The sequence below is a fragment of the Oncorhynchus tshawytscha genome, linkage group LG03 (genome assembly GCF_018296145.1).
Source record: "Oncorhynchus tshawytscha isolate Ot180627B linkage group LG03, Otsh_v2.0, whole genome shotgun sequence".
Classification (NCBI taxonomy): Eukaryota; Metazoa; Chordata; class Actinopteri; order Salmoniformes; family Salmonidae; genus Oncorhynchus; species Oncorhynchus tshawytscha.
This window is the reverse complement of record NC_056431.1, coordinates 22,443,397-22,469,422: the sequence shown is the minus strand read 5'-3', so window position 1 is coordinate 22,469,422 and position 26,026 is coordinate 22,443,397. Positions and strand designations below refer to the sequence as shown.

Genomic DNA, 26,026 nt, shown 5'->3' with positions numbered 1-26,026 from the left:
TTCCTGGTTGAAGGACAAACTCACTGCATACCGGCACTTAAAATAGATACTGTATGTAAATGTTGAACCAGTTCTTCCCTTTTCACAATCCAGTATGGCAGGTGCTAGGGGAGTAAAAGGGAGTAACTCCTACTGTAACTCCTACTCCCTTGTTCCAGCTTGTACTCCTGACTGAATATTCATGCATTTTAATTCATCTTTGTATGGATACTGTGCCAGGCACATAAATGTCCTTCAAAAAGGAAACAATTCCAGACTTCTGCTAGAACCCTACATTGGATGAAACAGTATTTTCAAGATACTCGCTGTTTTCAATTATCATTCCTACATTAATTGCCAGTGTTGTAAGGTACTTAAGTAAAAATACTTGAAAGTATTACTTCAGTAGGTTTTTGGGGTATCTGTACTTTTTTGACTGTTGACTTTTTACTTCACTACATTCCTAAGGAACTTAAGTATATTTAAAACCAAATACCTTTTAGACTTTTACTCAAGTAGTATTCTACTGGTTGACCTTTACTTTAGTTATTTTCTATTGTGGAATCATTACTCAAGGATGACGATAGGGTACTTGTTGTTGTTGCAGGAAAGATGTTGAAATTCATACATATCAGTCAACATCAATGCTGAATAAAGAGTAGAGACCCAAGTCACATTCATAACAACAGCATCCCTTCGAATACATAGAGATCCACTCTCAAACAATTATCTATATTGTCAAAGATGTTCAGACACCTAAGTAAGGAGCCACGTTACCCTCGGGCCTACTGAGCCCATGTCCATGCGCGCGGACAAGCAGACACACATCCACCCGCCTAGACACATGTCCATCCTCGTACACACCTCCATGTGCATGCATATCCAAATGCATCCATAAGACACTGACAAATAAATGGTAGGGTCCAAGACGTGACACCGGCTATAAACGATAAACTTTAGGAACACCTTAATACGGATCCCCCCCTCTAACCTTTGCCCTCAGAACAGCCATAATTAGTTCGGGCATGGACTAGAATGTGTCGAAAGTGTTCCAAAGGGATGCTGGCCCATATTGACTCCAATGCTTCCCTTAGTTTTTTTTATTTTATTTTATTTTATTTTATTTCACCTTTATTTAACCAGGTAGGCTAGTTGAGAACAAGTTCTCATTTGCAACTGCGACCTGGCCAAGATAAAGCATAGCAGTGTGAACAGACAACACAGAGTTACACATGGAGTAAACAATTAACAAGTCAATAACACAGTAGAAAAAAAGGGGAGTCTATATACATTGTGTGCAAAAGGCATGAGGAGGTAGGCGAATAATTACAATTTTGCAGATTAACACTGGAGTGATAAATGATCAGATGGTCATGTACAGGTAGAGATATTGATGTGCAAAAGAGCAGAAAAGTAAATAAATAAAAACAGTATGGGGATGAGGTAGGTAAAAATGGGTGGGCTATTTACCGATAGACTATGTACAGCTGCAGCGATCGGTTAGCTGCTCAGATAGCAGATGTTTGAAGTTGGTGAGGGAGATAAAAGTCTCCAACTTCAGCGATTTTTGCAATTCGTTCCAGTCACAGGCAGCAGAGAACTGGAACGAAAGGCGGCCAAATGAGGTGTTGGCTTTAGGGATGATCAGTGAGATACACCTGCTGGAGCGCGTGCTACGGGTGGGTGTTGCCATCGTGACCAGTGAACTGAGATAAGGCGGAGCTTTACCTAGCATGGACTTGTAGATGACCTGGAGCCAGTGGGTCTGGCGACGAATATGTAGCGAGGGCCAGCCGACTAGAGCATACAGGTCGCAGTGGTGGGTGGTATAAGGTGCTTTAGTGACAAAATGGATGGCACTGTGATAAACTGCATCCAGTTTGCTGAGTAGAGTGTTGGAAGCAATTTTGTAGATGACATCGCCGAAGTCGAGGATCGGTAGGATAGTCAGTTTTACTAGGGTAAGTTTGGCGGCGTGAGTGAAGGAGGCTTTGTTGCGGAATAGAAAGCCGACTCTAGATTTGATTTTCGATTGGAGATGTTTGATATGAGTCTGGAAGGAGAGTTTACAGTTGTTTCAAGTCGGCTGGATGTCCTTTGGGTGGTGGACCATTTTTGATACACACGGGAAAAACTCTCTTCAAGTGCTGGTGTCATCTGTTGTGTCGTAGCCCTGGAGAATGAAAACCAGAACATTTCTTTGGAATATCAGTCAAGCAAATACTGTATGCATTGCACCTGGACAGATGATCAGATGAAGGTGGTAATTGCTTTAGGGTTTGAAATAAATATTAACACTACCACTCTTTTGTTATTTTCAGTATTCATTTCATTAAACATCACCAACACCACAGGATGGTAAGACATTTTGAATAATGTCCCTATTGTATGTGCATGTAGAGAATATTGCCACAAAGAGAGAGAGGTCAATACTGATATTCACTGTTATAGTCCACAGCAACAGCAGGGGCATGGATCCACGTTGTTGCCACTCTGATTGTTTACATGTAAACAGAGGAAGACAATTAACATATAATATAACCTGACAATTTATTCTGCTATTTTCCGGAATTGACATTTTCTCTTGACTTCATCAGTTACCCATACGGATTACATGCACACAATGTGAACTAATTCTGGATAATCAAAGGAAATGTACACTACCTTTTTCTTTGAAGAAAGGACATCTTCTTGCTCTTCACAGTTGTCTCTGGTTTGGCTGTGGGGAGGCTGTGGGGAGGCTGTGGGGAGGCTGTGGGGAGGCTGTGGGGAGGCTGTGGGGAGGCTGTGGGGAGGCTAGGTTTGGCGACGGCCTGAACCCTGGAACCACTGGATCGCTCGCTCTGGTTGGGATCATGAGGAGAAAGGAGGTCTTTGAGCAAGTGCTCTAGAAAGGATTTAAGAGATTTGATTTGAATCTTTTTTAATCCTCACTTGGACTCTTCCAAGAGTCCTTAAACATTAAAATACAATTTATAATACGAACACATTTTCACATATAACACACTGATACAAACAGACATAATACAGTAACATTTTGACCAGATAAATAACAGTCTAAAAATATATATTTATTCTTTTCCTAGTGGAACAGACCAACATAACTTTGGTTTTCTTGGTGTTTAAAACAAGTTTGTTCCAGCGAACCCACTCCCTGATATGCTCCAAATCTCCTTGTAAAGCTTGCTGCACCTGTTGAACCGATTGTCTTGCTGTATAAATTGTAGTATCATCTGCAAATATAGTAGCTTGAGTTTCAGATAAGGTATAAGGAAGGTCATTGGTATATATTAAATAAAGAAGGCAGCTGCCTTGCGGTACTCCAAAGTTTAAAGCACGAGGGGAAGAAAATGAACCATTGATATAGGTGGACTGTTTCCTGTCAGTTAGATATGACTGTACCCAATTCAATGCTACCTCCTTAAAACCATAATGCATTAATTTTGTCAAAATTATTTCATGATCCACTAAATCAAATCCTGCACTAAAATCTAAAAATAGTACACCAACAAACCTGCCATTATCCATAGCATTAAACCACTGGTCAGTCATGTCAACCAATGCAGTGGTAATGGAATGGTTTTTGTGATAAGCATGCTGATTGGCTGTAATCAGATCATTCTTTTCCATGTACTCCCATATTTGTCTACTCACAATACCCTCCAATATCTTACTGAGTGAAGGGAGTAGACTAATTGGTTGACTTGGCAGGAGTAATGGGTTCTTTGCTGTCTTTCGGAATAGGACACAGTTTAGCATGCTTCCATACATTTGCAAACATCGCCTTTTCCAGTGACCAATTGATTATGTATTTTAGTGGAGCTGCAATCTGGGGAGCACCATAGCAAAGTAAAAAATTGTCCATGTAGATTTACCATTGGGTAATGACTTCAATAGGTTTAACACTTCCTCTACTGACACCATTTGTAGACTAAAAGAGCAGGTCTTGTTGCTCATAATATGACCATCAATCCATTGGACAGTAGCTTGTTTGGAAGAATGTGTGTTTACATTATTGCTCAGTAAATACATTTTCTTTCTAAAGAAAATCTGCAAAATGATTGGCAATATCAGCTGGTTTTCTTATTGTTCTCCCGCCAACCTCCACACTAGATGGGCATGATGAGATAAATGTACCAAGTAAGCCCTTAACTGTATTCCATACCTCTTAAATAAGAATAATGTTTACAATCAATAAAAGCGTTGTTGTAAAATATTTTTTGGTCCCTACGATTCAATTTAACTGCATAATTACGTAATGTTCTATAATTCTGTTCATCAATTTCTAGTTCTGATTTGGCTGCTAAGACTTGCAAGACTTTGCAATATTTCTTTGAGAAAAGCCTCACCCAGTTCATCATCAATTCATGGAGACGGACGAGCCCCAACTGTACTCTTTCTTACTGGGGCATGATGGTCCATTACCTCAGTGAGCAAATCAATAAAACATTCTGTAGTGTGATTTAAATCATCCTCTAGATAAATCAGCTCCCAGGGTACAGCAGCCAAATCATTTTGAAATAGCTCATGATTAAATGTTTAAAAATTTATCTTGACCACAATCCTTGGGGGTTTCTTTGGAACCTCGGTGTTCATGGTTATGGACACAATATTATGGTCTGTCCAGCCCACTGGTATTGATCTGGCTTTTAAGCATTGCAATGGTATATTACAGAAGATCAGATCAATGCACGTGTCTGAACGATGACCCAATCTAGTTGATTATCTAGTAGTATCATTAACCATTTGTTTCAAACCACAGTTCTCGGCATATCTCATCAATTTAGTTCTATTCTAATTATTATGATCCCTCCAATTTATATTAAAATCACCCAAGATAAATACATCTCTGTTGCTATCTGTGGCCTGGTCAAACCCATCACTCATCCAGATAGGACACCTAAGAGGTAGGAGGTCTATACACACATCCTACCAATATGGGTGCCTGGTGAGGCGGATGTACCTGAGCCCATAGTGCCTCTATTTGACATACATTAAGGTTATACCTTCTCTTAAAAGGTATATGATTCTGAATGTACAGAGCTATACCCCCACCATTCCTATTCCTGTCCCTTCTCAGTAGACAATATCCTTGAATGTTCATTTGCCCATCATTTACAGATGCATTTCGGTCAAAGCCAAAATATGAATATTATTTATGTTGACCAAGTTAAAAACCTCATGTATTTTGTTAGGAAGGCTACATACATTAACCTGAGCTATATGCAGCCCTTTCCTTATCAAGTGAAGATCAATAGAGCATGCATTCATTATAGTGGAGATCAATAGAGCATGCATTCATTATAGTGAAGATCAATAGAGCATGCATTCATTATAGTGGAGATCAATAGAGCATGCATTCATTATAGTGGAGATCAATAGAGCATGCATTCATTATAGTGGAGATCAATAGAGCATGCATTCATTATAGTGGAGATCAATAGAGCATGCATTCATTATAGTGGAGATCAATAGAGCATGCATTCATTATAGTGGAGATCAATAGAGCATGCATTCATTATAGTGGAGATCAATAGAGCATGTATTCATTATAGTTGAAGTTGTACACTACAACACAAACTCAGATTTGAACATTACATTAAAATAGCCAGGGAGTTACTCTAGAGTCCTGATACAGTTGCCAGTTGATGTAAAGTCTCTCCATCACCATGGAGACTCATTGATTCAGGCTACACTTTTCCTTCATGATGGGATACATTTTTTTCTCCTTTCATTGATCTCGGTGGGGAAGTGATCATTCATTCCAAAATCAGTGTTTCTGAGTTCTCTGCCCCTGCTCTTTGTCATTTCCTTTTGCTTAAATTTGTCAAAACATGCAATAATAGCCCATGGGCTATTCCCAGAGGCCTTGCCCATTCTATGGACTCTGGAGAAAGTGACATTACGCACAACATCAGTGGGCAGTTTCAGTTGAGTTGACATAAAGTCTCGGACTGTGTCCTCACAGCCTCTGCTGTTGTCATTCTTCGGTATCCCTGAGAATATTAGATTGTCCCACATTGATGGACACTTTACATCAAGCAGGGTTTCTTTAAGTTGTTTGTTCTCCCTTTGCACCACCTCCACCTTGCCATGAACAGAGTCTACAGTACCTTTCAGCGCCGTGTTCTCTTTCCTCAGATCATCCATCTGACGTTGGCTGAATTCTAGACTGAATTCTATTGATGTCCTCTCGTATATATCCAAGATATCAAGTTTGGCAAGCCTTTCATTGATGGATTTTAACAAGTCAACATCCATATCAGTAAACCTCTCCCCACTCTCCACTCTTACTAAGGGATGGTTAGGTTCCATCGTTGATACCGCTTGGCCAACCTGGTTTTGGTTTGTTTTGTTGATTTTGGGTTTGTTGGTTGTCCTTAACAATGCTTGAATCCTCTGAAACCAGTGACATGTTACTTTGAGTTTGTACGTATCTCTCATCAATGAATCGTTCAAGCTCTTCAATGGATTCTGAATCATCCAGCGTGTGTTTGCAGGCAGAAAAAACCCCAAAAGAACAAAACAATGTTAACTTAGCTAGCTTCTAGTCAGACTGCTCTGTGAAGGCATAGACTATCTCTCTGCCTATGGCTCCTTCTGGAGCTCACCTATCTGCCTTCTGCTCAGGAGAGCAGAATCAGACTTAGATCTATAGGCCACTGAAGACACTGGGGTGCTGTCCTGCAGAAGGAAGATGCAGATCTGCTCCACCAGGTGGTCTATGAATGGCCGGCGGATGCCTGTGGAGAGAAGGGCCTGAAGCTTTCACTCAGCTGCATCCTCCCATGCTGCCAACATACTGCCCTGGTGACCTTATCTAACACCTCTGACTGGGAGACAAGGCTGGTTGTGCCACTTCTAGCTCCTTTCTACAGTGCTTTAATGACCCGACGGGTTCTGTCCGTGAGGGAGGGTGTTCCCTTAGATGTGGGAAAATCAGTGATACTTGCAAATGAGGAGGTGCTCTGGATAGCTTTCAGCTCCTTGTCCAGGCTCTCTCTACTCATTGTGCTGTCAAAACATCCAACACTAGATTTCTCTGGCTTAACTGTGAGGCTAGTAATGGGGATATTGGCTGGTCGTATGGGATTATGGGCATGGTGGAAGAGGTGCAACTCAGGATAGATTTATCCTGGTCTTCAACACTCTCTGAGCCCACTGTGTGATCAGACACACATCTTGTCTCATTCAGATGTAACACAGGGGAGTTGTTCAGTGGTGCTGTGATGTATATCTCAACAGAGGCATCACGGTTGAACACCTTTCCAACGCTGCAGAACATGGAACCCAAACCACTGTTTGTGAGCAGGGAATGATCTGAATCCCTGACTTAGTCTGAGATCAATAGTGTCAATGGGAAAGATGAACTTGTCCACCTTGACACTCACATTGTTATAAAAGCTAGCAGCAGCAGAGTGGAACCAACCCTTGGGGAACTTGGGCCTGGTCTGGAGGTCAAGACCGGTCTCTGAGATCACAGCCTCAATCTGGTCAGCACTGACAAGTTTGGGGAGAGATTTCTTAAGTCTTTGCAGTTAATGGATAAACATTCAAATAAGTCCGACTCCTCTCCATGTTGAACGGACAGTGCAGCTGACAGAGTATGACTGGTCACTAATAAATAAATTGGACTCTGTAGTGGAACTAATGAGCATCTCGGTTACTGCACTCACAGCCTTAGCCTGAAACTTACAGTGATGCGACATAATAGGGAGACTCCAAGAGGACCCAGTTCTAGCACTAATAGTGATATCATCAAATCAAATTTTATTTGTCACATACACATGGTTAGCAGATGTTCGTGCGAGTTTAGCGAAATGCTTGTGCTTCTAGTTCCGACAATGCAGTAATAACCAACAAGTAATCTAGCTAACAATTCCAAAACTACTACCTTATAGACACAAGTGTAAGGGGATAAAGAATGTGTACATAAAGATATATGAATGAGTGATGGTATAGAGCGGCATAGGCAAGATACAGTAGATGGTATTGAGTGCAGTATATACATATGAGATGAGTATGTAAACAATGTGGCATAGTTAAAGTGGCTAGTGATACATGTATTACATAAGGATGCAGTAGATGATATAGAGTACAGTATATACGTATACATATGAGATGAATAATGTAGGGTATGTAAACATTATATTAGGTAGCATTGTTTAAAGTGGCTAGTGATATATTTGACATCATTTCCCATCAATTGCCATTATTAAAGTGGCTGGAGTTGAGTCAGTGTGTTGGCAGCAGCCACTCAATGTTAGTGGTGGCTGTTTAACAGTCTGATGGCCTTGAGATAGAAGCTGTTTTCAGTCTCTCGGTCCCAGCTTTGATGCACCTGTACTGACCTCGCCTTCTGGATGATAGCGGGGTGAACAGGCAGTGGCTCGGGTGGTTGTTGTCCTTGATGATCTTTATGGCCTTCCTGTGACATCGGGTGGTGTAGGTGTCCTGGAGGGCAGGTAGTTTGCCCCCGGTGATGCGTTGTGCAGACCTCACTACCCTCTGGAGAGCCTTACGGTTGTGGGCGGAGCAGTTGCCGTACCAGGCGGTGATACAGCCCGACAGGATGCTCTCGATTGTGCATCTGTAGAAGTTTGTGAGTGCTTTTGGTGACAAGCCGAATTTCTTCAGCCTCCTGAGGTTGAAGAGGCGCTGCTTTGCCTTCTTCACAATGCTGCCTGTGTGGGTGGACCAATTCAGTTAGTCTGTGATGTGTACGCCGAGGAACTTAAAACTTACTACCCTCTCCACTACTGTTCCATCGATGTGGATAGGGGGGTGTTCCCTCTGCTGTTTCCTGAAGTCCACAATCATCTCCTTAGTTTTGTTGACGTTGAGTGTGTGGTTATTTTCCTGACACCACACTCCGAGGGCCCTCACCTCCTCCCTGTAGGCCGTCTCGTCGTTGTTGGTAATCAAGCCTACCACTGTTGTGTCGTCCGCAAACTTGATGATTGAGTTGGAGGCGTGCGTGGCCACGCAGTCGTGGGTGAACAGGGAGTACAGGAGAGGGCTCAGAACGCACCCTTGTGGGGCCCCAGTGTTGAGGATCAGCGGGGTGGAGATGTTGTTGCCTACCCTCACCACCTGGGGGCGGCCCGTCAGGAAGTCCAGTACCCAGTTGCACAGGGCGGGGTCGAGACCCAGGGTCTCGAGCTTGATGACGAGCTTGGAGGGCACTATGGTGTTAAATGCCGAGCTGTAGTCGATGAACAGCATTCTCACATAGGTATTCCTCTTGTCCAGATGGGTTAGGGCAGTGTGCAGTGTGGTTGAGATTGCATCGTCTGTGGACCTATTTGGGCGGTAAGCAAATTGGAGTGGGTCTAGGGTGTCAGGTAGGGTGGAGGTGACATGGTCCTTGACTAGTCTCTCAAAGCACTTCATGATGATGAAAGTGAGTGCTACGGGGCGGTAGTCGTTTAGCTCAGTTACCTTAGCTTTCTTGGGAACAGGAACAATGGTGGCCCTCTTGAAGCATGTGGGAACAACAGACTGGGATAGGGATTGATTAAATATGTCCGTAAACACACCAGCCAGCTGGTCTGCGCATGCTCTGAGGGCCCGGCTGGGGATGCCGTCTGGGCCTGCAGCCTTGCGAGGGTTGACACGTTTAAATGTTTTCCTCACGTCGGCTGCAGTGAAGGAGAGTCTGCATGTTTTAGTTGCGGGCAGTGTCAGTGGCACTGTATTGTCCTCAAAGCGGGCAAAAAAACGACATCTTCAACTCACGTTCTAATGAACTCGCTCACCGAATCAGCGTATTCGTCAATGTTGTTGTCTGACGCAATACGGAACATATCCCAGTCCACGTGATGGAAGCAGTCTTGGAGTGTGGAATCAGATTGGTCGGACCAGCGTTGAACAGACCTCAAAGCGGGAGCTTCTTGTTTTAGTTTCTGTCTGTAGGCAAGGATCAACAAAATGGAGTCGTGGTCAGCTTTTCCGAAAGGAGGGCGGGGCAGGGCCTGATGCGTGGAGAAACCAGCTGGCTGCACCGTCTCCGATAGCGTCTCTCCAGTGTGCCATGTTTCTGTGAAGCAAAGAACGTTGTGCCCGTCTCCGGAGTCTGACCAGAAGACCGCTTCGTTTTCCCCTTTTTCAAAGTCGTTTTTTGGGGTCGCCGGCTGGGATCCATTCCGTTGTCCTGGGTGAAAGGCAGAACACAGGATCCGCTTCGCGAAAGTCATATTCTTGGTCATACTGATGGTGAGTTGACGCTGCTCTTATGTTCAGTAGTTCTTCTCGACTGTATGTAATGAAACCTAAGATGACCTGGGGTACCAATGTAAGAAATAACACATACATTTTTTTTTAAAAACTGCATAGTTTCCTAGGAACGCGAAGCGAGGCGGCCATCTCTGTCGGCGCCGGAAGTGAATGTCCATCATTAGAGTCCATCACCGATCTCACAGAGTACAAAGAAGGTATACCAGAGGAAGATCAATCCTCCATGTGGGACAACAGATTGTTCACAAATATACTGCTGGTTTCAGAGTTTATTGCTCCCAAAGTAGACTCGTTTGCATTCTCTGTTAAGAATGAGAAGACCAGAATGCTAATAACCTCGTGTCTAGGTGGAGTTGGTATGTGTCCTCTGCATTGGTAGACAGGGAATGAGAACTGCAGAGTTCCTCACAAAGGGCCAATGCCCTTAATTGGGTCTCTGAAAGTTTCTCATTCTCCCTGAATAGAAGTATATCATTCAAAGAAACCATGGCAATGTCAACATGGTTTAAGTTATCCTGAAGCTCGTCAGGTGTGGCTGGGGCCTCTCGAATTGGAAAAGTCCAAATCCAAATCTTTATCCACAGTCTTAACCAGTTCTGACACGTCTGCTGCCAAGTATGGGAAACGGACAACATTTGGTGTTTGGTGTGTCGCGGGGCACTGATCTCAGTGGCCAGTGAGGCTTGTTGAGGATCGGACAAGGACCTCACTGACGGGACAAATGGCCATGGTCAAGACCTCCGCTGATGCCTGTTGTGCAGCATGCTGGTCAACTTGTCTTCCTGCCTTAGTTGCCGCATTTTTACCACATTCGCCTTACTGTGCCTTTTGGTGGAAGTTCTAGCCATGAGACAGGGGAAACTTGTTAAACTGTCAAACTTTAATTGGCTTGCTTTCAGGTTGTCTCCTGTCACACTTCGACCATGGGACTACACTATTTATACAAAAGTATGTGTAAACCCCTTCCAGTGAGTGGATCTGTCTATTGCAGCCACACCCGTTGCTGACAGGTGTATAAAATCCAGCACGCATCCATGCAATATCATTGGCAGTAGAATGGTCACTGAAGAGCTCAGTGACTTTCAATGTGGTACCGTCATAGGATGTGGCACCGTTCCAACAAGTCAGTTTGTCAAATTTCTGCCTTGGTAGAGCTGCCTCGGTCAACTGTAAGTACTGTTATTGGGAAATGGAAACTTCTAGGAGCAACAGCGGCTCTGCCGCGAAGTGGTAGGCCACAGAAGCTCACAGAACGGGACCGCCAAGTGCTGAAGCATGTAGCGCGTAAAAAAAACATCTGTCCTCTGTTGCAACACTCACTAGTTCCAAACTACCTCTAGAAGCAACGTTATCATAAGAACTGTTTGTCAGGAGCTTCATGAAATGGGCTTCCATGGCCGGAAATGGGAAATACGTTCTCTGGAGTGTTGAATCATGCTTCACCATCTGGCTGTCCGACGGAAAAGTCTCAGTTTGGCGAATGCCAGGAAAACGCTACCAGCCCAAATGCATAGTGCCAACTGTGTCTAGGGCACAGAGCCCTGAACTCAACCCCATCAAACACCTTTGGGATGAATTGGAATGCCGACTGCGAGCCAGGCCTAATCGCCCAACATCAGTGCCTGACCTCAGTAATACTCTTGTGGCTGAAGTGAAGCAAGTCCACGCAGCAATGTTCCAACGTCTAGTGGAAAGCCTTCCCAGAAGAGTGGAGGATGTTAAAGCAGCAAATGGGGGACCAGCTCCATATTAATGCCCATGATATTGGAATGAGACGTTCAACGTCCACATACTTTTGAACATGTAGTGTATGTCCAGGGAGCTGGGCAGGGACTACTGCCACTAACTGAGCAGCTATCTGGGTATTTCACTGGGCTCCTGAGTGGCGCAGCGGTCTAGAGGCGTCACTAGAGACCCTGGTTTGATTCCAGGCTGTATCACATCCCACCGTGATTTGGAGTCCCATATGGCGGCGCACAATTGGCCCAGCGTCGCCCGGGTTAGGGTTTGGCCGGGATAGGCCGTCATTATAATTAAGAATTTGTTCTTAACTGACTTGCCTAGTTAAATACATTTAAAAAAATTAAAAAAAAAACATTTCCGTTGGGACTTCTAGCCGTGTTGAGATAAGCCCACTAAGGTTGGCCAGGGTCTGTTGTATATGGTCTGGCATAATATAATTGATACGCTTCACAGAGGAGGCAGCATCAAGACCCTACTACTACAGTGGGAGGTCTACATGATCCCCTGTCTAAAAACACTGACCCCTAGTGGTCTGAATATTGACGTTTTTATGAACAGTCGGCTAAATGGTCGGCTAAATGGTACATTTTCTCTTCCACAGTTTATCAGCTTGCTCTTATGATGTTCCCTTTGTCATAGATTTTGGTGTTGGTGCTACAGGTGCCAGCGAGAGGCAAATGTAATAAGTAGGGCATTAGTGTTCTTGATTTCAGCAAGCGCACTAACTAACCCATATGCCTATGGCAACCCTATTACTACCATCAGTACCATTACTACTGAAGTCATCAACACTACCCCTACTAGGGATAATAGTAAGCCTACAAGCTTTATTTTACACCCACTACAACTTATTTCACAACCATAAATAATGCAAGAAGCGCAAGCTTACATTTTCTCTAGGAAATGACATTTTCTGGTTGCCTCAGTCTAGAGGGCTTGATGTCAGGTTAAACTATCTATGGATATGCATGTCACCCGCTGTCCCTGTCCCTCTGTCTCGGTGTCCATGCTTTGGATGTTAGAGATTGTCTCCATTTCTTCAATATCTTCAACACATTTGCCATGGGCTGGGGAGGCATTTTTTGCCGTTTTAAAAGAACATTTTCTGAAATTCAACACATTTTGCTGACTTACGCCATGTTTAATATGATATCTGAGTGAGAGTGACTAGCAAAATCAATGGGGGCCCGCTGGAGGTCAGGGCCCCTGGGCACATGCCCTGCATGCCCGATCGGTGATTTCGACATGATTACTAGAAGTTTAGATAACTGGTTTTTAGAAAAAAAACAAAAATAAGTTAGAGTGGTCTGGACCTCTGTGTCCTATGTAGCTACGGGCCTGAAGTGATCTACTACCAGTAGATTGGCGCAGAAAGAATGCACAGAAACAATAAGTAAGACTTGGCTTCTAGGCCCAATCAAGAGCTCCATTCTTTCATTTATTCAGGAAGAATACCGTGTCACTTTGCTGTGTTACATTCACTGATGCACCTATAAACGTCACAATGCTTTGTGTTACGCCCTTGCTTTGTCTTCATTGGGATGTGTACATGTGCATGCTCCTTTCACTCCCGTCTACTTTCCACTTCGAGCTCTCACGTATAGTTGTTGTTACTGAATGTATCTTTCTCAAGGAACTACAATGCATGTTGACCATAGGTCAACATTACTGTATAGCCTAGTTCCACCAAGTAACAGAAAAAAAACGAAGGGGAAAAAAATGCCCTTTGTACTTTAGTTCACTTTATTGGGAGCTAATTTCTCTGGATGTTTTTAAATAGCTAGGATTGATAGAACTTAAGCTTTTTATACAATGTCTGTTTTAATTATATTTTTTCATTTTGAGCTTTAATAGTTAAATACATTTTCCACACGGCCTACGTTACAAGGCTACAATATGCGTTTGCGAGTTTGATCATTCCCTGTCTCTGCTAAAGGGAAGCACTAGCACATTCGTATTTTCACAATGCAATCACCTCAAAAGAAATTCAGCTCCCCACATTTATAAGTGGAACATGTGTTAAGTATTCAACACAGGTAAAACTTGCTCTTGAATTATACTTTTTTGTAGGTTTTGCCACAACTATTCCCACAAGTGTTAACTGAGAAAGGACAGCAGGATATGGTTGTGATTTTGAATGGAAACTAACTGGTGTTTGTTCACTTCAATTGTCATCAGCTAGTAATGTTTGTAGCTGGTGTGCCCTAATAAACAAACCCAGTATGGATTGCGTGCTCTCTTGGCCCATAGGCTCACAATGCTGCTTTCAAGTAATTGAGGTGAATGATCCCTTTAAGAGGACAGGTGTGTCTGCAAGACAAGGGTGTATTCACTAAGAACCAAACAGAAGAAAAGGGGTGAAACAGAGATGGACCTATCTGAATTCGTCCTATAAGAAACTGCGATTTTATTACGCAACATTTTCCATTGCAAGAGGTTTTACTAAGGTGTGGCCTAATGAATACACCGGCGGAGACAGGTGAGCGTGGAGAAAACCGTAAGTGAAACCTTTCACACTTAAACAAACTGGTTTTGCCAAAAGTCTGCTTATGGCTTTTACAAATGAAACATGAGAGAAAAGAGAAAAGTCTGTCGTAAGTATTGACATTGAAAATCTTTCAAGACATGTTTTGAATTAAGTGAAAGTGAGTTTATTCACAATAGATTAATCTTATGTACTCTGTCAGGTTTAGAATGCTAGCACGCTAAGCTACTAGCATGTCCTATTTGTGTTTTCAAAAGAACACAGCCTGGGTTTCTTTCTTTCTGCGTTTTAATTAGTCTTAAACAAATCTTCCATAGGCTTTCCTGACTATGTGATGAACTTACACCTGCTTCCTGTAGTTCTGTCATTGGCAGGTAAGGCATCTCTCCTCCCTCAATTTTCTGACAGGAGCTTCAATGTTGACTTAATTGAGTACCCTAACCTAAAGCTGACCAAAAGGGTGTGCCCGTGGAAAGAATGCTGATGTGTGTGTTTTTAAAATGTGGGAGAGGTTGGACTAGTAGCTCTACATTTTTGTGAAATTCCAAGGTGACAGAAACAATGACTCCTCCCCAGCTCGGCTGCATTCTTAGTCTTTGTGTTCTATCGCATAAATAAAAAATAAAGTCACACACTCATCTCTCCTTGTGAATTTATTCAACCAAAGTTTTGGCTTAACAACCTTTATCAGGGTGTGTGATATTTTACCACACAATGTCCAAAGGCTTATCAGCTCTTCCATGACTGTTTCCCAAATGGCACCCTACCTATTCCACCACACAGTGCACTACTTTTGACCATAGCCCTGTGGGCCTTGATCGGAACCCTGTGTAGGGCACTATAAAGGGAACAGGGTGCCATTTGGGACACAGCCTCTGAGTCATACTTTCTCTATCCAGTATCCACCGCTACTTTAAAAGTCTGCTGTTGTTTTACTGCAAATGATCAATGAGGGAACCTCGGTGCAATTCATCTCAATTTTTGTCCTTCTCATGCACACCTTGTAAAGTCAATCCACCATGACTGAGCATATTGATTTGATTTAGTATAATTCATCTGCTGAAGACCTTTGGGGCCTTTTATATGCTTACAAAGTGTTTTGATAATTCCCCCAACTATACCCCTCAAACACTCTCATACTTGTGTTATAACTTGTTATAATCACTGTAAGAAATTAAGCAGGTAAATAAGTGATAGTCATTGTATTCCTTTCTTCTCCCCCCTTTCCTACATTCCAGTCATATCTGTCACTCTCTCCCAGAACCTGGTCTCAATCCAGTTTAAGTCAGATCCAGTCCTGGTGCAGACTGGCACCGATGCGGTCTTCACGGTGGTCATAGTGTCCCAGGTGTTTTCCATCACATGGGGGTACCCAGGTGGGGTGACCCCCCTGGGGCTGTGGGTGGGGGGCAGTGCGGTGCTCAACACTGTGACCCAGTACCAGGGCAGGGTCACCATCACAGCCACCCAGCTCCGTATCAGCAGTGCCCAGCTGGGAGATGCGGGGAACTACACAGTGCAGGTGGACCCTTCGCCCACCACGGGCCTGGCCCAAAACTCAAGGTCTATACAGCTCAGGGTATTCGGTAAGGAGGAAGGAAAGGAGGGAGGGATGTAGTGGGGGAGAGAAAGGAGGGAGGGAGGGAAGGAAGGAGGAAAGGAAGGAGGGATGTAGTGGGGGAGAGAAAGGAGGGAGGGAGGGAAGGAAGGAGGAAAGGAAGGAGGGATGTAGTGGGGGAGAGAAAGGAGGAGGATGGGAAGGAGGGAGGAAAGGAAGGAGGGATGTAGTGGGGGAGAGAAAGGAGGGAGGGAGGGAAGGAAGGAGGGATGTAGTGGGGGAGAGAAAGGAGGGAGGAAGGGAAGGAAGGAGGGATGTAGTGGGGGAGAGAAAGGAGGGAGGAAGGGAAGGAAGGAGGGATGTAGTGGGGGAGAGAAAGGAGGGAGGGAGGGAAGGAAGGAGGGATGTAGTGGGGGAGAGAAAGGAGGGAGGGGAGGGAGGGAAGGAAGGAGGGATGTAGTGGGGGAGAGAAAGGAGGGAGGAAGGGAAGGAAGGAGGGATGTAGTGGGGGAGAGAAAGGAGGGAGGAAGGGAAGGAAGGAGGGATGTAGTGGGGGAGAGAAAGGAGGGAGGGAGGGAGGGAAGGAAGGAGGGATGTAGTGGGGGAGAGAAAGGAGGGAGGAAGGGAAGGAAGGAGGGATGTAGTGGGGTAGAGAAAGGAGGGAGGAAGGGAAGGAAGGAGGGATGTAGTGGGGGAGAGAAAGGAGGAGGATGGGAGGGAAGGAGGGATGTAGTGGGGGAGAGAAAGGAGGGAGGGAGGGAAGGAAGGAGGGATGTAGTGGGGGAGTGAAAGGAGGAGGATGGGAAGGAAGGAGGGATGTAGTGGGGGAGAAAAGGAGGGAGGAAGGGAAGGAAGGAGGGATGTAGTGGGGGAGAGAAAGGAGGGAGGGAGGGAAGGAAGGAGGGATGTAGTGGGGGAGTGAAAGGAGGAGGATGGGAAGGAGGGAGGAAAGGAAGGAGGGATGTAGTGGGGGAGAGAAAGGAGGAGGGAGGGAAGGAAGGAGGGATGTAGTGGGGGAGTGAAAGGAGGAGGATGGGAAGGAAGGAGGGATGTAGTGGGGGAGAGAAAGGAGGGAGGAAGGGAAGGAAGGAGGGATGTAGTGGGGGAGAGAAAGGAGGGAGGGAGGGAAGGAAGGAGGGATGTAGTGGGGGAGTGAAAGGAGGAGGATGGGAAGGAGGGAGGAAAGGAAGGAGGGATGTAGTGGGGGAGAGAAAGGAGGAGGGAGGGAAGGAAGGAGGGATGTAGTGGGGGGAGAGAAAGGAGGGAAGGAAGGAGGGATGTAGTGGGGGAGAGAAAGGAGGGAGGGAGGGAGGGATGTAGTGGGGGAGAAAGGAGGAGGATGGGAAGGAAGGAGGGATGTAGTGGGGGAGAGAAAGGAGGAGGATGGGAAGGAAGGAGGGATGTAGTGGGGAGAGAAAGGAGGAGGATGGGAAGGAAGGAGGGATGTAGTGGGGGAGAGAAAGGAGGAGGATGGGAAGGAAGGAGGGATGTAGTGGGGGAGAGAAAGGAGGAGGATGGGAAGGAAGGAGGGATGTAGTGGGGGAGTGAAAGGAGGAGGATGGGAAGGAAGGAGGGATGTAGTGGGGGAGAGAAAGGAGGAGGATGGGAAGGAAGGAGGGATGTAGTGGGGGAGTGAAAGGAGGAGGATGGGAAGGAGAATTACAGAAGTGAATAGCAGTGGTGGAAAATCGAGCATGAAGTGTAATGTGATTATAGCCACTTGTTTGCCCAGACCTGTTAGTGTTTGTTATTACTGTTATTTTTAGCCACAGATAGCACTTCTATCTGTATATTCTCAGTCCAGGCCTAACACTTATTGGTATCTTGAAAGCCACTTTTGCCATCTGCCCCTTTATTTACCATCTGCTCCCATGTCTGGATGTTGCTTCTTCTCCCAGCCCTCCATTATTTTCATTAAACAAAATTAGTTTAGGCAGAAAACACTAAGTGTCCCTCTATTTTTCAGCATATTTTGAAGCTTGAATTGAATCCCACTCTGTCTGTGGTCACACTGTGAAAGCCCAATAATGGCTCATTCAAAAGCTCTCCCTGTGTGTATCTCCCAATCAGTCTACTACTCCAGTATTCACTAGCCTGGTCCAAGAATAGTTTGTGGCATGATAATGACTATAGGAGGTAACAATTACCATAGGAGTTGGCATGACCATAAGAGTAGTCAATGACCATAGGAGTTATCAAGACAACACTAACCGATTTGGGACCAGTCTATAATCTCCCTTGCTTATCTTCTCTCCCCACCCTAGATGCAGTGGATGGCGTGACTATGTTTGTGCCGTCAGTGGCTCTGGAGGGGGGCAATGTGTCTGTGCGCTGTACCTGGACCAAGGGGACAGAGACCAGTGTGATGTGGGGTAAAGGGGGCTCTGTTCTCACCTCGAACTCCAGGGTCACTATCAAAGGGGGCGACCTGGTGATCAACCCAGCCAGGAGGGAAGATGCCGGGGTCTACTCCTGCACCGTCGCTAACCTTGTCAGTGCTCAGACCGCCTCAAAGACCCTCACAGTTTACTGTGAGTCATTGCAGGCCCAGCTGCTAATGCTAATAACATAAGCCACACAGTGAGCAGGGCCAGTGAACAGGGTTGGATTCCAGACTTGGCATGCAGGGGTAATCCAGGGGTGATTAGATGGCATATGAACACTTGATAAGTCATGGAAAAATGTGTAGGATTGTAAATTAACCGTAAATTAGCTTTAAAACTGCAAAATTTTCTCTCAGCCTCATAACGGCAAAGTGTGTAGAATAGCATGAGATTAGCTATATAACTGCACAATTTTCTCTAAACCTCCCCCCACTGCTGGATTGCCTCTGAAGCTAAGAAGGGTCGGTCCTGGTCAGTCCCTGGATTGGAGATCAGATGTGGCTGGAAGTGGTGTTGGAGTGCCAGTAGGAGGCACTCTTTCCTCTGGTAAAAATAAATATACTGAACAAAAATTTTAAAGCAACCTGCAACAAATTCAACAATTTTACTGAGTTACAGTTCATTTAAGGAAATCAGTCAATTGAAATTAATTCATTAGGCCCTAATCTATGGTTTTCACATGACTGGGCACGGGTGCAGCCATGTGTGGGCCTGAGAGGGCATAGGCCCACCCACTGGAGAGTCAGGCCCAGCCAATCAGAATACATTTCTCCCCACAAAAGGTCATTATTACAGACAGAAATACTCCTCAGTTTCATCAGCTGTCTGGGTGGCTGGTGTCAGACGATCCCTCAGGTGAAGTAGCCAGATGTGGAGGTCCTGGGCTGCCGTGGTTACACGTGGTCTGCGGTTGTGAGGCCAGTTGAACGTACTGCCAAATTCCCTAAAATGACGTTGTAAGCGGCTTATGGTAGAGAAATGAACCTCAAATTCTCTGGCAACAGCTCTGGTGGACATTCCTGCATTCTGCATGCCAATTGCATGCTCCCTCAAAACTTGAGACATCTATGGAATTGTGTTGTGTGACAAAACTGCATATTTTACAGTGGCCTTTTATTGTCTCCAGCAGAAAGTGTACCTGTGTAACGATCAGCTTCTTGATATTCCACACCTGTTGGGTGAATGGATTATTTGGCAAAGGAGACATGTTCACTAACAGGGATGTAACCAATTTGTGCTCAACATTTTAGAGAAATATGTTTTTTTGTGCAAATGGGAAATGTACTTTTATTTATTTCAGCTAATGAAACATGGGACCAACATTTTACATGTTGCGTTTACATTTTTGTTCAGTATAATAATAGCTCAATGCCCCGGGGCAGTGATTGGGGACATTGCCCTGTGTAGGGTGCCGTCTTTCGGATGGGACGTTAAACGGGTGTCCCGACTCTCTGTGGTCACAGAGTAGCATGAGGTTAGCTATAAGACTGCACAATTTTCTCTCTGCCCCATGGCAAAAAGTGTAGAATTGCAGGGAAAACTGTGGCCCCAGATGCAGTGGTCCGGCTCTGACTGTGAGTAACTATCTAGTGTCCGGGGTTCTGTTAATTAGGGCACTTTTGAGAAGTCAGAGTAGTCTTTCCTTGTTTTAGTCTGTTTTCTTCTGTTTGGTGCCTAATGTACCTGACCCAGCAGTCAAAAAATGCTAATAATATGAGCTAGTTGTTCAACTACATTACACCAAGTAATGTCACTACCAGTTAGCCACATAAGTGCATTACTAAATAGGCTACAGGGCTAATTCTCATCAGCAATAATAGCACTACTCATAAAGCCTCGCGAGCCACATGAGCTTCCGGTATCATGCAACTCGCGAAGCTACTAGTCATACCCAACCTCTGTAATATTGTCCCCATTCATTTTGAGGTGAAACTTTACTGTGATAGTCTGTGAGCCACATGCTTTGTCTTTGAGTCTGTCTGTTGATGTTCCTCCTCCCCCTCCTCCCCTCCACCTCCAGATGGTCCCGACACCCCCGTGCTGAGCAATGATTCTCCGGTAGACTGTGTGGGAGGAGCGGATGCAGTGCTAGGCCAGACGATCCGTCTCACCTGCGTGTCCGACTCCCTGCCCCCTGCCACTTTCTCCTGGCAATACAACAATGAACCCGTGGCGTCTGGACAACCAGACAGTGGCGTGTTCAGCCTCCAGACCTTCTCCACCAACCAGAGCGGCCAATACAAGTGCGTGGCTAGCAACGCCATCACGGGCGCCACGTCGGAGCAGGGGACGGGCCTGGCCATCGTGGGTGAGTTATGCGGGACGAACACTGGCCTTGACCACTGCCGTGACTCATTCTGGTGACTGTTTCGTTTTGGACGGCGCAGCGGCATCCATCTTTGAGTGAAGAGAGGGGAATATTTTGGCACAGCCTAGCTCATCAGCGAAAGATTGATTCATCCAAATGCTCTCGCAATGGGAATCAAACTCTTTTTCTATGACTTTCAGCTGTCTGCACTGTTCTTCCCTTTATTTCCACCACTCGTTCTCTCTCACCTCTCTTCCCCTGACATCACTTCATCATTCTCTTTCTGAAACCTCGTCTATTTGTCTGTCTGGGCTCTGTGTCCGTGACACATTATCATTATTAATTTCTGTCTCCACCTCCCTCCCACTCTTTCTGTCCCTGTCTCTCTCCCCCCCCCACCTTCCTTCCCTGTTTCCCTCTGTCTCAGGCACATGCCTCAGTGCAGGGGCAGTGGCTGGCATAGTGATTGGCTGTGTGGTCGCTCTGATCTTAATCATCATGGCCATCGTACTCCTGGTGCGCTGGAGGAAAGGTGAGTGAGAGTCTGTCTGTCTGTCTGTCTGTCTAAACATTCACGTTGACCTGTGTATACGATGTTTGAATACTGTATGTGACAATGTTGCTTATCGCAGTTGACCGAAGACCGGAGGCCACAGGACAAAAGGGACACCCAGACCTCATGCTTACAGTAAGACACTCATCTTTTCCCCAAAATATTATCATTCTGAAAGCACTTTATTTCATCAATTAACCCATTTCTTTCTTGCTCTTCTCTTTCTCTCTCCTTTTCAGCCTCCAGAGCCCCCTCCACCTGGTACCCGGACTTTAGGTGGCCAGCACTCTGTCCCACCCGATGGCCGCGAAAGCACACACACACCGCCACGCGACACTAACACACTTCAACACAATGGCCATGCCAACAGCAATGGGTTCCCACACAATGCCCAACTTCAGAATGCCAATTCATTTCCACAAAATGCCACCACGCAGGACCACAACACTTTCACACGCACTGCTGCACCTCAGAATGCCATCACACTCGACACCCTCCCACAGATGACTCAAAACCACCCGAACAATCCAAACATTCTCATACAAGCGGGTTCTACTCAGGTCGGTGTTAACCTTAACACACTGCCACACAACCAGCAAAATAGCAACGCACAGCTACCCACGGTTCACGTCAATCTCAATTCCTATCCAACTAATGGTCAACATCCCAACCAACAGTCACAGCAACAATTTACAAGCCCACAGGACAGTACAATGCAGTGGAGTGCCATCAATGTAGCCAACAGTGTTAGTGCTCCTCAAGTTCAAAATAACAACCCACAAACGGTCACACAGACTGGACAGTCATACTCCAATCCCAGGATGCAACTTGGCTTGTCATATCCTGGTGGTCCTTCACAGGTTGACCACAGTAACTTAGACACGGGTCCTCAAGTCTCTACTGGTCCTGTTCCTACTGGTTACACACACGGTGGTCGAAGTCACACTCTCCAGCGAAACGCCAACACACAGGCCTGCCAGAGGGACCAGGCTACTGATACCCAGCCTAGACACTCCGACCCAGCAGCGGCCAGTTCTGTGCCACGGGATGCCAGTCATGCCACACCAAGTGCCAGCTCACACCACCAACAAATGCCTTGGGACCATCTGAGGGGCACCCCGGCGTACCCCAACAACTCCCCCAGAAGGGTACATGCTTCCCCCGACAGCAGCTACACCTCTGATAGCACAGAGTCTCCGTCCCAGGCTAGACGATTTCAACCACACGCCCGAAGGAGTGGGCCAGGAGCACAGACTCTGAACCCCCCACAGAGCCAATCTACACCCAGGAAGGCTGCACCGACGGCGGGCAGACAGGCCCAGAACCTCCCCCACACTCATGGGACGAACAATCAGCCTGGGGCTCCAAGCCACACACAGTCGCATATCAGTTCCCATGTACGCGATACACCAAGGCAGAGAGCCCGGCAGGATGTCAGAGCTCAGTCCCAGATCACAGCTCAGACCGCTTCTCAAAGCCAGACTGGCCCCAGGCAACAAAATGCCTCACATAGCCACCACAACCCCCAGCCGCAAAAACAGGGACCAGGCGCTCCACAGGGACTAATAACCAACATGCCCCGAGGCACCACAATCAACACTCAAGCTCTAACAAATCCAAATCACATCCCACAGACACAAATCGGGATTCAGTATGGTAGGGGAAACACACATATGATACCGCAGCCCACACAAGACCAGAGACAGACAGCAACACAAGGTTGGGGTGCAATATCACAGCCTGTTACACAGAACCCCAGTAGCCTCACTCAGACGGCCCTGGAGATGCACACACTGACGACCCCTAACCCTTTTCACAACCGTAACCAACAGACACAGGCCGCCCTGCTCAACACCCAAGCTCGAGGCCCTAACCCTGGGCGCCAGCGGCCCCCCACGCCCCCTCCCGTGATCCCTCTGGCTCAGTTTCAGACTATTCCCAGAGAACGCACCCAGCACCAGTCTCCAAACCGGGGCCCCGATGGCCCTCTCAGGCCCCCAGTCAACATACACACCACACAGACACACCCCAAAGCCCACCCGCCCCACAGACATCCCGACGCTACCATGCCGGCCAACCTGCACTCAGGAAATGGCCACCACGTGCACGCTGATAACACACACAGGCACGGCCAAGGTACTCAACATGCCCACAGGAACCTTGCCCACCCACGCCAGGTAAGCACCAAAGTAGTGTTTGATATCAGAGCCAACCGTTCCCATATGTTTGATATATGTTGATTAAGCCATTTCATGTTTCATTAATCACCACACGGCTCTCTGTCTCAGATGTGTGATCATTATGTCTGTCTCATTATGTCATTCTCTGTGTACTTAGTTTCTTAGGTTTCCCCACCTCTCATTCTCAGTTAGTCCGCGTCCCAAATGGAGCCCTATTAACTTTATTTATTTAACTATATAAGTCAGTTAAGATCAACTTGTTATTTACAGTGACGGCCTACCGGGGAACAGTGGTAGTTTAGTTCAGGGTCAGAATGACACATTTTGACCGTGTCAGCTCGGGGATTCGATCCAGCAACCTTTACGGTTACTGGCCCAACTACTAGGCTACCTGCCGCCCCTATAATATGTCTAGAATATGTGTGTCGCGGGTAGAGTTGCAAAACTACTGGTAATTTACTCAAGTTACTGTAATCTGTGATGTTGGTAATTAACAGGCCTTCTATGGTAACTTTGGTTATTTATCCATGAATAACTTTAAAAAGATGTGTTCATATATAGTATATATTTTTTTTTATATCTGTGTCCATATTGCCCATGAGTTTCTAGTGAACAGACCACATGGTACAAGAGAAAATGGCCTAATTCATGAGAAAAGCACCTAATCAACTATGGCATTATGTAAAATGAACTCTTCCAACTATTGACTTTCTTTTCACCAGTTTGGCGCCAACACATTAACAACAAGAACATATTGACACGGTCAAATAAATATATAAAGGATATTTCATAACAGTGGTATTCACTAAGTCACTAAGTTGATGGTTTATATTTAGGATAACGTTTTACAGCTTGGTAATTTATTTAGATTAAAAAAATGTTTAAAAAAATCTTATTTGATTATTTTAAATATTTGACATGTGATGAGGCCACGCAGAGGGCCAGAGATAATTAGACACCTGTGAAAATGTGAAGTACCCAAAAGAGCCTCTAGATGTCTTGTGATAAATGACATAACATCGTTGAAACTTCAAAAGCTTCCAGTTATATACCCTCCCTTTGCAACCCGAGCCACAGGGAAGCATGCCAAGCAGCTTTTATAGCGGGGCCTGCACTTCCTGTTGAGCGACTGGTATCTTTCTGCTGGAGTAATGACAAGAGTATTTGGCAGGGATACAGCCAGGGTAGTTTAGCTGGATGTTTGTCTGTCTCTACCGTACCAGTGTGTCAGTGGCTATGTTGAACACGACTTGTATATAATTAAGGTCTTGTTCTTTCTCTCCGACAGCAGACCCACCAAGGGAGGCCGAGACACTGAGTGATGCCAACGGACACACACACACCAGCAACTGACAAGAGGAGAAACACAAGCATGGATGACTATGGGAGCCCTACTGTAAAGCAATGGAGACCAAGAAAAAACACACGTGTGCACGTGCACACACACACACCCCCACCCACTCACACTCTATCACACACACTTCCCGCAGTCGACTCCCCCTGCCTGTCAAGTGTATGCTATCTGTTGATTTTCAACAGTACCGACAATGAGTCACTGGAAAACACACACTGATGTGTCCTTTCTGAAGCTCCATACAACCAAATAGTAGGAATGAGAAAAAGGCCTTATTGATGGCGAGAATCTCCAGGCCGTGTGTATGTGGCCTCTCCCATTCAGCGTGTTCAGAGAGAGAATGAGGCACTGCCACAACAAAGAGGACTTGTTTCCATTCATGTCTGTGTGTGTGTTGCTCCTTGTGACTAGAATAAACAGTAACAAGGACAGGAAAAGAGAACCCTTGCTGGATGGATTCCAATTGATTGAATGGACTTGGCCCCTGGGAACTACTGTGTGAAAATTCTGAAGGAAATAAAAACCCCTCTGCGACTTGCTTTATTTAATATTTCCATGGAAGTATTTATGTGGTGACTTTCTGTTTACAGATGCTTCTCTTGACACCACTCAATTAAGGGGATTCGCTTCGGCGCCTGGGCTTCGGAAGCAATGCGCAACTAACTATGAAGGAGACCCCACAAATGGATGGGCCGCTTATTAATTAAGCGCTTTTATGCGACTTAAATGACTCGGAAAATAATAGCGGCCATGCGTGGAGGAGGTCAGCACAAAGAAGCTGCTGAGCTGCAACATTTTCCCCGACTCAGCAAAGCAAAACAATTTGCTCTGGGACTACAATGTTCTTTTGTGTGGGGGATTGGCACATTACAAGTGATCTCTTTTGGAAGGAATCTTAGTTTTCTTTAGAACAAAATGTGCATTTCATGTTTTTGTTTTTCTGGTACGTGGTAAATATGTTGGCACTGCCATTGCGATATGTGTCTTTGTGACTCAGGGAGGCTGTTTTATATTAAAATAAATGTTCCATGAGAATACAGAATAGAGGGCCACCAGTTTGGGGACCAGTTGGGGAACCCTGGGCTTGGGGTTGTTTCTAGATTGGAAGCCCCCTCTCTTCCCCATCCAGTTCCTTTACTTGACTTGAGGTTTTTAAAGATTAGGGGTCTCCATTGAACATGCTTTTCATGACCAGTATGTTTTATTGATGATAATAAAGGGTTTTGATTGCCCCACGTGGTGTCTT

At 45.6% G+C, this 26,026-nt stretch overlaps 1 protein-coding gene across 4 annotated transcripts; it reads left to right on the top strand.

Moving 5' to 3' along the window:
* Positions 1 to 14,323: 14,323 nt before the first annotated feature.
* Positions 14,324 to 26,015, top strand: LOC112246064 (mucin-6-like). 4 transcript variants are annotated; one of them, XM_024414329.2, is made up of 9 exons: positions 14,324 to 14,455; positions 14,761 to 14,817; positions 15,682 to 16,029; positions 18,266 to 18,532; positions 20,406 to 20,693; positions 21,121 to 21,225; positions 21,326 to 21,381; positions 21,486 to 23,423; positions 24,718 to 26,015. In XM_024414329.2, the coding sequence occupies exons 1-9, from the start codon at positions 14,416 to 14,418 to the stop codon at positions 24,742 to 24,744; spliced, it is 3,126 nt and encodes a 1,041-aa protein (XP_024270097.1). In that variant the 5' UTR covers positions 14,324 to 14,415; the 3' UTR covers positions 24,745 to 26,015. The 4 variants fall into 4 exon arrangements, with proteins under 4 accessions (XP_024270097.1, XP_024253810.1, XP_024270098.1 ...); XM_024398042.2 differs by having other exon boundaries at positions 14,325 to 14,455; positions 24,715 to 26,015; XM_024414330.2 differs by having other exon boundaries at positions 14,448 to 14,552; positions 24,715 to 26,015.
* Positions 26,016 to 26,026: the final 11 nt, after the last annotated feature.